Source organism: Orcinus orca, chromosome 3 (assembly GCF_937001465.1).
Source record: "Orcinus orca chromosome 3, mOrcOrc1.1, whole genome shotgun sequence".
Classification (NCBI taxonomy): domain Eukaryota; kingdom Metazoa; phylum Chordata; class Mammalia; order Artiodactyla; family Delphinidae; genus Orcinus; species Orcinus orca.
In genome coordinates this window covers 129,478,167-129,492,152 of record NC_064561.1, presented here as the reverse complement: position 1 = coordinate 129,492,152, position 13,986 = coordinate 129,478,167, and the positions used below count along the sequence as shown (strand labels likewise).

Sequence of the window (13,986 nt, the reverse complement as noted above, 5' to 3'; positions counted from 1 at the left end):
GAAAGAAGTTTTGACACATCCTACAACATGGACAAACCTTGAAAACATTGGGCCAGACACAAAGAACAAATATTGTATAGTTACCCTTCTATGAAATATGTAGAATAGGCAAATTCATAGAGACCGAAAGTAGATTAGCTGTCGCCAAGGACTGGGAGGGGGTAGAGTGGGGAGGGACTGCTAATGAGTATGGGGTTTCTTTTGGGAGCGATGAAATGTTCTGGAATTAGGTGGTAGTGATGGTTGTTATACAGCCTTGTTAATATAATAAAAAACACTGAATTGTATTCTTTTAAATGGTGAATTTTGTGGTATGTGAATTATATCTTAAAAAGTAAGTTTCTTGCTTCAAAAGTCTATCAAAGAATTATCTAGTTTTGGAATATTAACTCAAGTTTATTAAAAAGAGTATATTAAAAGATGTTATACTTTGATGTTAAATAAGTGTATTTTCCAAATGATTGTGTTAATTTTTAATAACTTTTACTGAGGATCAGATAAACCTGAAGAGGTGCCTTTTCAAATGAATTAAAAGTCTCAAGCCATTATTCAAAACCCCTGCAGCATAATATTAAATATTATTCTTCAATATTTTTCTAGCTATGTGTGATAGCAATCGTTGGTTAATTTACCTATGTGTAGTAAACTTTCCTGGGTAATTCTTGTTTATTTTTCACTAGAGAATAAGTAAAGATATGACTAAAATTTTAAAACATCTTTTTGGGAATATAGGTAGTATCATAATACTGAAATAATGCTAACTGTTTTCAAGAGAAGCTTTTGTCTAAAGGTCAGCATTACAATGTCTGTTCAGTGGATTCAGATTTAACTTGTGCCTTAGAAAGAAGCAACGTAGCAGCTGAAGTCTGCAGTTCTGTTAGAGAACTAAACCTTGTTCAGTAGTCTACCATCAAAAGGCTGTATTTACAGGCAGAAAAAGAAGCAGCAGCAGCCTTACCTGCTTAAGAATTCTAAATTTTGATGCTTGTTTCACTGAAAATTGAGAAAAGGCTTTGTAGGTTTCACACATAATGTGAGGTTGTAGCTTTCAGTAGTTTAACGTGGTTGGAAAAAATGCATACTAATAAGGTAAATTTTTTTAACTTTTTATTTTCTATTGGAGTATAGTTGATTAACAATGTTGTGATAGTTTAAGGTGTACAGCAAAGTGATTCAGTTATACATATACATGTGTCTATTCTTTTTCAAATTCTTTTCCCATTTAGGTTGTTACATAGTATTGAGCAAAGTTCCCTGTGGAATAAGAAAAATTTTTGAAGGAGTTTTTTAGTTCTCCTACCTTTTGTTTATCATCCGAACTTGTTATTTAATAGAATGAGCAGCTTTCATTTTCTCTTTGACTTTAATCATCTTTATACCTATCACAGTTTCAAACATGTTGTGGGTGTTCCATAGATATTAACTGATGACAAATCTTTATTTTTTCAGTTGATATCAGTGAGTTCCCTGAAAATGAATTATCATATGTCAGATGTTTATTCGTTTTTACAACTTTAAATATCCAGACACCTCTTATAAGTAGCTATTGTCTGGACTGAATGTTATTTTACACCAAATTTTTTGGGAAGAAGAGAATCAAGAATTTAGTTCTGGGGCTTCCGTGGTGGTGCAGTGGTTGAGAGTCCGCCTGCCGATGCAGGGGACATGGGTTCGTGCCCCGGTCCGGGAAGATCCCACATGCCGCGGAGCGGCTGGGCCCGTGAGCCATGGCCGCTGAGCCTGCGCGTCCAGAGCCTGTGCTCCGCAATGGGAGAGGCCAGAATAGTGAGAGGCCTGTGTACCGCAAAAAAAAAAAAAAAAGAATTTAGTTCTGGGGGTGCATAATTGGAGGTGAAAAATTTAATTACCTGGAATAATATTTTATTTAAGACAGAGCTTTTGATGTAGTGAATAAGTCATTTCTATGCTGTATTTTAGATTAGTGTTCATTATTCTCATAAAAGCTTTTCTTTTATTACTTGAAGAAAAAGAAACAAATCGACCAACCCAAAGCAGTAGGAATCAATAAATTATTCCTAAGGGGTCAGGTTGACATTTAGCATTAAATGATTTTTCTTGCTTTTTCTTGTTCGAATTTCTCAGGCTATAATTGTCATTCTTTTTTAAAATTATTATTAATTAATTAATTTATTTTTAGCTGTGTTGGGTCTTAATTGCTGTGCGTGGGCTTTCTCTAGTTGTGGGGAGCGGGGGCTACTCTCTGTGCGGTGCACGAGCTTCTCATTGCGGTGGCTTCTCTTGTTGCGGAGCACGGGCTCTAGGTGAGTGGGCTGCAGTAGTTGTGGCTCACGGGCTCTAGAGCACAGGCTCAGTAGTTGTGACGCACGGGCTTAGTTGCTCCACGGCATGTGGGATCTTCCTTGACCAGGGATCAAACCCGCGTCCCCTGCATTGGCAGGCGGATTCTTAACCCGTGCGCCACCAAGGAAGTCCCTATAATTAAGTCATTCTTAATTTGTTACTTAAGGTTTCTTTCTTTTTAGTCATATTATGCTGAATCTTAGATGTGGGTAATCATGGAGATTTTTTCCCCCCATCTTAAAGATATTATACCTTTAAGAGTTTGTTTTTGACAGTCACTGGAATTTTTCAACAAAGGTGAAAAAATAGCATTACTTCAATATATGTATTGTGTCCAAAGATGAATAAATCACAGTTTCTGCCATCAAGGAACTCACAGTATAGAGGAGATGACAGAGACACATGCAAATTACTGACATATAGTCTGGTAGGCGCCATGTTGGAGGTGTAGGTGGAATGCTCTTGAACCACAGATGAGCAAACATTGCTCTGTTAAAACCATGGAGTGTCGTTAATGGTTAAAAGGCCTGGGCAGGTCAGGGAAAGCCACACAGAGCAGATAGGGCTTGAAGGATAATTGGGGATTCACCGGGTGGTTGAGAGGGAGAAGGGAGCCCAGCAGTAGGATCAGCATGTGCACAGACACAAAGGCTTTAACGTGGGTGTGGAGGCAGAATAATGTAGGGGAAAGAGAGTGTGCTTTCAGACCAGGAATGTCTGGGTTCAGATCAGGTTCCATCCCTTGCTCAGAGGCTGTGGGCAGGTTCCTTAGTGACTGTGGGTTCACATTTGTCGTCGGTAGACTAGAGACAATATTATCTAGGTTTACCTAGGTGGGTGGGATGAGAAACAAAATGTCTAGTTCTATGGAAGAAAGAATGGTAGATATAATCAGGTTAAGAGGTGTGTAGGACAGCATTTTAATACAGTAATTCCCCTACATACGAACTTTCAAGTTGAGAACTTTTGAAGATGCAAACGTGCCCCTGTATGCCAGCTGTTGTACTGTACTACTGTACTTTTCAAGGTACTGTACTGTAAGATTAAAAATATTTTCTTTATTTTTTGTGTTTGTTTGTTTTTTATGTATTATTTGTGTGAAAAGTATTATAAACCTATTACAGTATAGTACTGTATAGCCGATTGTGTTAATTGGATACTTAGGCTAACTTTGTTGGACTTAACGAACAAATTGGATTTACGAACGCACTCTCAGAACGGAACTTGTTTGTTTGTAGGAGACTTTACTGTATCTTTGATGGAGAAAACTCACCATTGACTTTTATCCTTGTTGTAGGTTAAAGCAGCCACTGGAGAAGAGGTGTCAGCTGAGGATCTCGGAGGTGCTGATCTTCACTGCAGGTGAAACAGAAGCAGTTGTTTCTTTCCAGGATTGATTGTCACTTGTTTGTTTAAAAGAAGTGTTACATTATTTTTTCCAGGTGTTAAACTTGCCAGATCAAACCAGTTTATTTGTTCTAGATCCGCTCTTTTAGGGTCCAATTCTTTTAGAGTTCCGTTTCTAAGCAAGAACATCAACTTTTTCATTATAGCCTAGAAAGACTGGAGAAACAGGTTTCTTATTTATTTAACAAACATCCATTGAGCACCTGTTATGTGCCAGGCACTGTTTAGGTATTTGAGATGATAAGATAGACATTGTCTTTGATCTCAAGAAGCTTATAGTCTAGTCAAAGAGGTGGGCAATAAAGAAATAATCAGCAAAAAATTCTATAAATATGTATACATGATAAGGGCTACAAAGAAGTATAGGCATATAGAAGGTGGGGCTAACCCAGTGGTGTGCAGGCATTATGCCTTTGTTTAATTAACACCTGTTAAGTGGAGCACAGGATGCTGGATGGTGAGCCGTGGTTCAACAACAGACCACAAGAGAATTTGAAATAGAGAAGTTTATCAGTCACAGGTTCTGGAGGAAGTACACAGCACACCTTGATGGGCCACATGAGGCGGTCTAGGCAGAGTGCCCAGAGAGAGAGACAGGACCTGGGTACATGTTTTTATTAGGGTCCATGGTTGGAGTGCTTTGGGGTCCCCTGACTACAGCTCGATTGGTCAATCAAATCAGAAGATTGGGGTATTGGTAAGTTCCATGGGGATTTTATCTAAGCATACAGGTGCAGAGAGGCAGGGGAGACTGTTGATCTTAAGGGCTGTTGGGGAAGTTATATGAGGACTTACATTTGCTTGTGACTGAGCTGCTATCTAGGGCTTGCTTGAGGAGCTAGTGTCCATTTAAGGTCCATGCAGGCTGCTTGCAATGCTGGGGAATAGCTTAGCTAAATGCTCAATAGCAGGTAAATGCTTAGCTGATTCACTGAGGAGGGAAAATGTCCTGCTTTGTGGCATCTGCCAATATCTGTGGTATGAATTATCCCGCCATAGCTGATTTTAAGCTACCAGCGGGACACCACTGAACATGGAATCAGGAAGAGATGCACACAGCTGGCCCTTGTGAGTCAGGCATGAGCCGCTCCTTCACATTGCTGGTCTTCCCATTTCAGGTTAGAGTTCAGGAGTAAGAAGATCATCTACCTCCTAGAATTTTGTGAGAATTAAATGAGATGGTATGTGTAAATTGCTTGAAACAATACCTGCTTTAAAATAAGTGCCTGTAATTGTTAACTGCCATTATTATTATTGTTTATCATCGTAATTGGTCATTCAACGTTTTGGACTTTTTCTTTTATGAGCAATTAGGAAACCATCGAAGAGTTTTAAGGAGAGTTTGTGCTATTATTAAACATTTCATTAGAAAAAAAAAATCCCTCTGTCTGCTAAATGGAGAATGAATGCTTAGAGGGTTGGCAATAGTGTGTGTGACGGACCAGTTGGGTGGTTGTATCAGTAGCATACAACTATTGCTAGAGTTGGCTGAGAGGTGCCGGTGGCTTAGATAATTATGGTGGTAGTGAACGGAGGACGGGAGTAATCAGATTTGTGCTCTATTTTAGAGGTGGAATTGAGGGACTTGTTGATGGATTTCATATATGGGGCACAGGAAAGTGAGGTGACAAAGATGATGACATGAAATGGTTTCATTTCCTGAGATTGTGAAGACGGGAGGAGGGGCAGAGTTGGGGATAGGGCAGGGGGATCAAGTGTTGCTTTTGAACCTGCTAAGTTAGAGATGATCCAGACATCCAAGTAGAGATGCTGAATAGGCAGTTAACTATAAGAGTCTGGAGCCTAGATCTGTGCTCAAGAACCATCAACATGGAGGTGGAATTTAAACCATGGGACTAGGTGAGCTCACCTTGAGGTGAGTGTAGATAAGGAAGAGGACCCAGAACTAGACCCTAAAGAACCCAGGCATAACTGACAGGTAGATCTAATCATTGAGCTCAGTGGCCTGGGAGGTGCAGTAAACCTTTCTTTGCTTTGCCAAACCATAAACCAGGGAGGCAGGTGACTGTGGGAGCAGTCCAGTAGGTGGGAGACGGAAAATAGGTACAACATTTCCACCCTCCTATCAAAGAACACTGCCTTGCCTTTTGAAGAGTTGGCTAAGGAACCTACCTTTGCCTCAGTTTTTCATTCACTCCTTTCTTTTTGAGCACTTATTTGTGGATAGATTGATTGTACTAAGTGTTATGAGTAATACAGAAAAATTTCAGGCCTAGTCCCTGCCGTCAAGGATTTATAATTTAACTCGGCAGATAAGAGATATAAATGAATGAACTAAAAAACAATTACAAAACAAATAAGCTATTATGCTTCCAGTTTTACAGCTAGAGGCAAAAGGAGGAATGATTAAGGGAAGAGCTGGAGCGGAATTGAGGTAGGCAGGGAGAAGCTTCGAGAGCCTGAGTTTTCTGCCTGGGTTTAAACAGAAGACTTGCTTATTTTGGTGAGCACTACTGTGAGCAGAGATGCAGCATTTCTCTCTTACCTGGTCATTTACTGACCATTTCAGGGAGACAGTGAAGTAGACGTTTCAGCCTGGAGAGAGAGAGGATGCAGGTAGAATAGAAACAGGACAAAGTGGGCTGCCGCTGTTTGTAGGTGCTTAATCAGGGGAAGGAGATGAAGATAGTATTTGAGGAGCATTAATTTAAAAAATTTTTTTGACAGTTTAAAAAAAGTCATCTGGTGCCCGTAAAAGCTGTAGGTTGTATATCAAGTTAGGCATGTAGGTTCTAGGATTCATCTTCCGTTTGCCTCACTTGTTACCCTTGTGACTAGACAAACTACATAACTTCCCAGAGCCTCATTTCCTCTTCTGTAAAATGAAGATATGAATAATTCCTGCGTCATAGCACAGTGTCTGTGGCATACTAAGCGCTCTATTACTTTTAGCTATCATCATTCATAGTAGCCTGTTTAAAATCATGGGACAGTGATTAGATGGGGATGGCTTTTTTGGGAACAGTGTCATAAAATTTACTAGGCACAACTTGCTCTGGGTTCTCTCTGTCATTGTAAATATGTATTTGTACATCTCCGATTCGTCATCCTTCGTAGTTAATTTGACACAAAGCTTTACATAGTAGTGTCTCATCAAAAAATTTCCCTTTCCTGTTGTTTTGGTAAATGCTAGACAGTTTTTAAAAGAAGGCATTTTAGGACTTCCCTGGTGGCACAGTGGTTAAGAATCCACCTGCCAATACAGGGGACACGGGTTCGAGCCCTGGTCCGGGAAGATCCCACATGCCACGGAGCAACGAAGCCCGTGCGTCACAACTACTGAGCCTGCGCTCTAGAGCCCGCGAGCCACAACTGCTGAGCCTGGGCTCTAGAGCCCGCGAGCCACAACTGCTGAGCCTGTGCTCTAGAGCCCGCAAGCCACAACTGCTGAGCCCGCGCGCCTAGAGCCTGTGCTCCACAACGAGAGAAGCCACCACAATGAGAAGCCTGTGCACCACAACAAAGAGTAGTCCCCGCTCTCCACAACTAGAGAAAAGCCCATGTACAGCAACAAAGACCCAGCACAGTCAAAAATAAATAAATAAATAAATTTATTTTTTTTAAAAAAAGGGCATTTTATTTTAAATATTTACTGATTTGGAAGCAGTCCCTTCTGCTTTTCTTTGCTTACTGAGTTACTACAGTGTAGCGAGAAGTCAGCAGTTGTAGCTGGTATTTGTGAAGCATTTGGAAGACACGGTCAGTTGTAAAATGTCCTACCAAATTAAAGAAACTGAAGGGTCTGCTATTTGCAAAGGATTGGAGGAGCACACATGGTCCTTGCTCTTATTGAGGAACACCCAAGCCCGAGGTGGACAGTGACGTGAAACCACTGTGAGAGCCCAGTTCTAAGACGTCTCCTAAGGATTTGGTGTGTTCCTTAGACAAGACATCAAAATTTAGATCGCGGCAGCTTAGTTCTTGCTCATAAAATGAACTAAAATTCTGTTTTTTCAGGCGTTGTGTGTGTGTGCGCGCACACACACACCTATATATATATATATTTTTTTATATTTTTTGGCTGTGCTGCGTGGCACGTGGCATCTTATAGTTCCCCGACCAATTGAACCTGTGCCCCCTGCAGTGGAAGCGTGGTGTCTTAACCAGTGGACTGCCAGGGAAGTCCCTTTAGGTGTATATTTTTGCCTGACTTTATAGTGTTTTTTTTTTAATACTTTATTAGAAAGTCATAGTACATCTACAAGTGAAACAACAAGCCATCTAATTGGAGCCAGAGCACGCCCATGCTTTATTCACGTTGAACTTGAAATTGAGCAGGCCCTTACCACAGTTCCATATTATCAATACCCATTTTCACCATTGATCTGAGGAACAGCGTTTTCAAGCCTTCGTGTGTGCTACCTGCAGCAGCTTACTCTTGGGGTATAACGTGGTAAGGAAGGCCTCAGCAGTCTCTCAGAAATGAGAGGTATAAACAATTTTTGTTACCAACTACATCACGAAAGCGTGCCAGCTGTGGTTGAACTTTATCTATCATATACGATTTTGTCTGAGGTGTACGGGATGAGCATTAAATAAGGCCCTGTGGTCCAGTAGAAGAAGGTCAAGATTGAAAAATAGAAGGTATGGGTTCTTATGCAGGTACTGGTGGTCCTAGGACAAGGTACTTAACTTTTGTGTACCTCAGTTTTTCCTGTTTGTAAAACAAGGTTAATACTGTTTTGCCAGGGACATTATGAAGATCAAATTAGATGACAGTTATTAAAGTGTTTTGGAAGTAAAAAGACGTCATCCTTAGATGAGAGAAGATACTTGGGGTTTAAGATATTTAATTATTTTCCTTTTCCCTGTTCTGATTCTTTTAGTGTGCTTTACTCTGTAGAAAGTCTGGAGTAAGTGACTACTACGCTTTGGATGATAATCATGCCCTTCACTTAGCTAGGAAGATTGTAAGGAATCTAAATTATCAGAAGAAAATGGATGTGAGTTGGATCTGTTCTTATATTTTTTATTTTCCCAAAGCATTTTGGCTTATGTCACCTTGAAATAATGTCTTTAAATAGGCTAATGTGATTGTTGTATATTTCTGCAGGTTACCATTGAACCTTCTGAAGATCCTTTATTTCCTGCTGATGAATTGTATGGAATAGTTGGTGCCAACCTTAAGAGGAACTTTGATGTCCGAGAGGTGTGTAAAGTGGAACTGTGAGCCATAAGCTATGCTATCATAGTTTATGCCATGTGTTTAAACTTTGTTTGAACTACAAGCTGTGTGTATCCATTTTCAGAGCTGAAGTCTGTTTTAGATATGTTCATCCCTAAACTAAGGGACTGTTGTGGGTCTCAGTAAGGAGTGACATATAAGGGAAAGATATCTTACTAAAAGAGAGAGGGGGGGAAAACCTCTTAATTACTGGAAAGTTTTCATTGCACGATGACTAAGCTTGCTTTGTCCATATTTAGTACTCCATATTCCTGTGGACATTAGGAATGATGTAGCACAACTTAATAATTTCCAGCTATTTCTTTTTTGGGTTCTTATTTTGGGAAGTGGATGAAATGTCAGTAAGTTGTTCAAAGGAAAAAACATACCCTTTTAGATCAATATGACAGGAGCAAAGATTAGACATTTGATTGCAGTTGAAGATGTTGCTATGGTTACAGATTGTCTTCTGTAGTTTAGATTGACAATTTTTAGTGCTTGCATATAGCATGTAGTCTTTTTTTTTTTTTTTTTTTTTGCGGTATGCGGGCCTCTCACTGTTGTGGCCTCTCCCATTGCGGAGCACAGGCTCCAGACGCGCAGGCTTAGCGGCCATGGCTCACAGGCCCAGCCGCTCCGCGGCATGTGGGATCTTCCTGGACCGGGGCACGAACCCGTGTCCCCTGCATCAGCAGGCGGACTCTCAACCACTGCACCACCAGGGAAGCCCAGCATGTAGTCTTTTATTTTGTTCAGTATCCATATCTGGTAGGATACTTTCTAAATTAGGAAACTGTCCTAATATCAGATTCTGTGCCTTAATATTTTGTTATGTTTCCCCTTGACTATAAAACTATTATGTACTAACTGTGAAAAATATAGAAAATACAGAAAAACATAAAATTGCTTGTAATTACACCATGCAGAGAAAGCAGCCAATATTTTGGTGTTTTGGCTTAGTGTGTATGTATACATTTTTATGTAGTTCAGATAGTATATACATACATACATATATTGATATATATATATATATTTAATTCTAATTTTTCCAGTTTAAATTATAAACATCTCCCCATTATTTGAAACTTCTTCATGAATGTTTTTTTGTGGTTAGGTCCTGATTCTTATACTAGTACCTGGTGACATGGTAGGCACTCAGTAAATATTTTTTTGGATGAATTGATGAGTGTAATATCCCACTTATGGATATGTACAAATATTTCTTTAGGCAATACCCTATTATTGTTAGAGGATCTTAAGTGCTGGATTTTAATGGAGCTTCAACTGGTACTTCACTTTAGCAAGGTAATTTAGTTAACTATAAGTTTTAGAATTAGGTTTTTTTTTTCTTTTTTTTTTGCGGTACGCGGGCCTCTCACTGTCGTGACCTCTCCCGTTGCGGAGCACAGGCTCTGGATGCGCAGGCTCAGCGGCCGTGGCTCACAGGCCCAGCCGCTCCGCGGCATGTAGGATCCTCCCGGACCGGGGCACGAACCCGTGTCCCCTGCACCAGCAGGCGGACTCTCAACCACTGCGCCACCAGGGAAGCCCCTAGAATTAAGTTTTCAGTTTGACTTTTTAATTAATTACAGGCATAGAAAAAACTGGCACTTACAATCTGATGTGCCTGAAAAATGAGTTGTTCTAATAGTCAAGTTTTCTAGGTGGCTAAGGATTCATTCTTTCAAGCATAATCACTTTTTTCATTTATTCCACAGTATTTATTGAGTGCTTTTTCCATGAAGGTATTGTTTCAGGCACTAGGGGTACAGAAATGAGCAAAACAGATGTGAATCCATGCCTTCATGGTAGTTCAATTTCATTTTAATGGATATCTTTTTATAAAGATAGACTTCTGCCTTCTTAAATTGTATCCTGGACTTCTACCTTTTGCTGATTCATGTTCATCATTGTGATGTTAATTTATTATATTTTTCTGTAATTGCAAATAAGCCTTGTATGGAGGTCTTACTAGTATATGGAGCTGTGGGACAACATTGAGATATTAATTGAAAAACCCAGGTTCTAAGGCTTCCCTTATGGCACAGTGGTTGAGAGTCCGCCTGCCGATGCAGGGGACGCGGGTTCGTGCCCCGGTCTGGGAAGATCCCACGTGCCGCAGAGCGGCTGGGCCCGTGAGCCATGGCCGCTGAGCCTGTGCTTCCGGAGCCTGTGCTCCGCAGCGGGAGAGGCCATAACAGTGAGAGGCCCGAGTACCGCCAAAAAAAAAACAAACCCAGGTTCTAGTTCTTGTTTCCCTAGTCAGTGGTACTGGGGTTGAACCTCTCTGAGCGTTGATTTCTGCTCCTAGAAATAGGAGTAGTGCCATATGATATGTCTGCTTCCTAAAGTTTGAGTCTTTGTGCAGATGAGTTAGTGTATTTTATGTGGCTGAGTGGACTTCATCGTAAAGCAAATAGAAGGGGGTTCACGTTAAGTGCCCCTAGGCTGCTCTGACCTTTTGAGTGGCTTTATCTTTGTATGGAAGAGTGGTCGTCACTATGTGTTTGTTTTTCAAAAGGTGTAATTTTGGAGCCACATAGCACTTTAGACAACTGTTATATCCCCATTATATTATTTGACCTTTTAGGAAAGTAGCTAAAACATAATTCAAAGTAAGCTATCCACTCATTTTTCAGCCTTTGCAGCTTATAAAATAAGGCTTTGATTGATGTGGTAAACAGGAAAAAGGAAGCTCAAACTGGATAGAAAAAATGATGTGTAGCATCTAAAATAGTTTCTGAAAAAATTTGGAATATGCTTCATGTTTAGAACACTTTGAAATAGTCCTGATGTATAATGATGAATATGGAGGATAAGCTAGTAACTTTGTGTAGATTAATTATATGTGTGTGTGTGTGTGTGTATATATGTGTATCAGATTCAGAATGAATGAACCTTTATTGAAGGCTTAATAATAATAGCTACCTTTTGATGAGTACCAGGCAATGTTATTAGCTCTTAAGTATTATTATTATTACTTTTTTTTTTTAAACAGATGAGGAAACTGAGGCTTCAGGGATTTTAAGTAACCAGCCTGTGACTCTAGTTTCCCAGTGGTAGAGCTGGGAGAAGCTGGGAGTCAGAGCTGGTTCTTCATCTCAGCATTATTTTCTTAGGTTCCTTTATTACTAGTTCATCATATCTTCACAACTTTGTTCCATCTTTGCAGAAGTGAGAACTGAGACTCAGAGGGGTTAAATGCCTTACTCTAGGACACATAAATCAATAAATCATATGTTATACCCTAGATTGGAGCCTAAGTCTTCTGACTGTAAGGCTGGACCTTGCTTTCTTTCTTCTTCTTTTTTTTTCCTTAATAAAATCTTTTAATTAAAGTATAGTTGATTTACAATGTTGTGTTAACTTCAGGTATACAGCACAGTGATTCAGTTTTATATATAATCTTTTTCAGATTCTTTTCCCTTATAGGTTATTACAAAATATTGAGTATGATTCCCTGTGACATGTAGTAGGACCTTGCTTTCTGATTGAATCCCTGACTCTTGGCCAATACATTTGACAGCCCCTGAAGCTGTGAGTCTAGCAACCAGCCCATGTAGTCTCTGTGCTTCTCTGGTATACAACATGGAGCTGTTGCTTTTATAGTAAAGTGTAAAATCAGGGCCAAGAATGACTTCAGGGCATTAACCATGCATATCAAGTGAAATTCTATTGAGAAGATTTTCTGAATAGGGTGAAATTTTGTGAAAGTGACAACTTCATTACAAATTTGTTTTCCTTACAAATAAGTTGAATGCAAAAATTCTTTTATAATATAATTGCTCAGAGACATTGTTATTTTTCCTCTTAGGTCATTGCTAGAATCGTGGATGGAAGCAGATTCAATGAATTTAAAGCCTTATATGGAGACACATTAGTTACAGGTATAAAGATGAAGAACTGAAAATGTGAACGTTTTTATGCTGCTTTGAAAATAAGTGATCTCTTGTCTCACAGCCCTGATGCACTTGGCATGAGCTTTGTTATTTAGAGCGGTATAAACGTGTGAGTCAGTACTCAAAAGGAGCTGTTTTGTAAAGATCACTTGTAGCTGAATGCCTTCATGGATCCAGAATTTAAAATGATAAGGGCAAGATGCTCTGGTCCAGACCATTATTCTGTGACTTTGTAGCATTAGCTGTATAAAAAGGCTCTTATCATAGTAAAATTAACAAAAATATTTGTAGTTTTTAAAATTTCTCTGGATGACTATAATTATTTTGAAAATTTCAGCACTGTCGTCTTTATTCTTTAGTCTTCAATTCGACTGTGAAGTTTCGTGTGATGTTTTAGTTTCCCAGAAGACTGTAGACTGAGTTAAACCTTCTCACCGCCTCTGTGTAGGTCTTACGTTGATCCACACAAAGACTAGATTGAGAATACAGGACAGAATACCAAGTCTGAAAAAACAAAATAAGAGTGTTTATAAAAGTTAATTCATTCACCTAAACTGTTACGTTCGTAGGCCTTTGAAGAAATATTTGAAACATAGACACCAGGTCCATAGTAATCTATTTTGGACAAATGGCAAAACAAATTTGGGCATTTTACTTGGTCTTAAAGAAGCTCCAAAATGTAGTAGTTAATCTGAAGACAGCATACCAGAGTAGGACAAACAACTAGCTGCAAAAATCCAAATTGCAAATATACATTGAGTCTCAAGGATAAGTCACAGCAATTTCTCCTGGTCTGATTTATGAGCAAGAGAAGGGTTCACACTGGAAGTGGAATTTATGTGTTTGTATTTAGGTGTTTAAGTGATTAAGAGCTTTTTCTTTGATATATAGACAGGATTTGTCCCCAAATAGTTCAGGATGTAACCCTCATTGTGCAGCCGTTTAAAACAAGTCAGAACTGTTTCTGCTTCTTTCTCAGAGATGGATGGGTGGGCTTTGTCATCTGTTTTTATGTATTTGCCCTGGACTTGCTAAAATACTTGTGGTACCTTTGCTCCCTAAAATACCAGGGGTAGATCTACCAGCTGGTAGATCTCCATCTCTTCTTGTCTGTACTGGAATTCAAATAAGGTTTGGGTGGGCGGGGGGCAGTGAGAGGGAGAAGAGAGGAAT

The 13,986-nt window shown here is 39.5% G+C and overlaps 1 protein-coding gene across 3 annotated transcripts in view; it reads left to right on the top strand.

Annotated features, from left to right (window-relative positions):
* MCCC2 (methylcrotonyl-CoA carboxylase subunit 2) overlaps positions 1 to 13,986 on the top strand; it is a 64,260-nt gene that overhangs the window by 33,698 nt on the left and 16,576 nt on the right. For all 3 annotated transcript variants that reach the window (XM_012533393.2, XM_033429981.2, XM_033429980.2), the window contains exons 8-11: positions 3,620 to 3,684; positions 8,594 to 8,693; positions 8,804 to 8,899; positions 12,729 to 12,801. In XM_012533393.2, the coding sequence (XP_012388847.1) occupies positions 3,620 to 3,684; positions 8,594 to 8,693; positions 8,804 to 8,899; positions 12,729 to 12,801 (334 nt within the window). The remainder of the gene's footprint in view (positions 1 to 3,619; positions 3,685 to 8,593; positions 8,694 to 8,803; positions 8,900 to 12,728; positions 12,802 to 13,986) is intronic.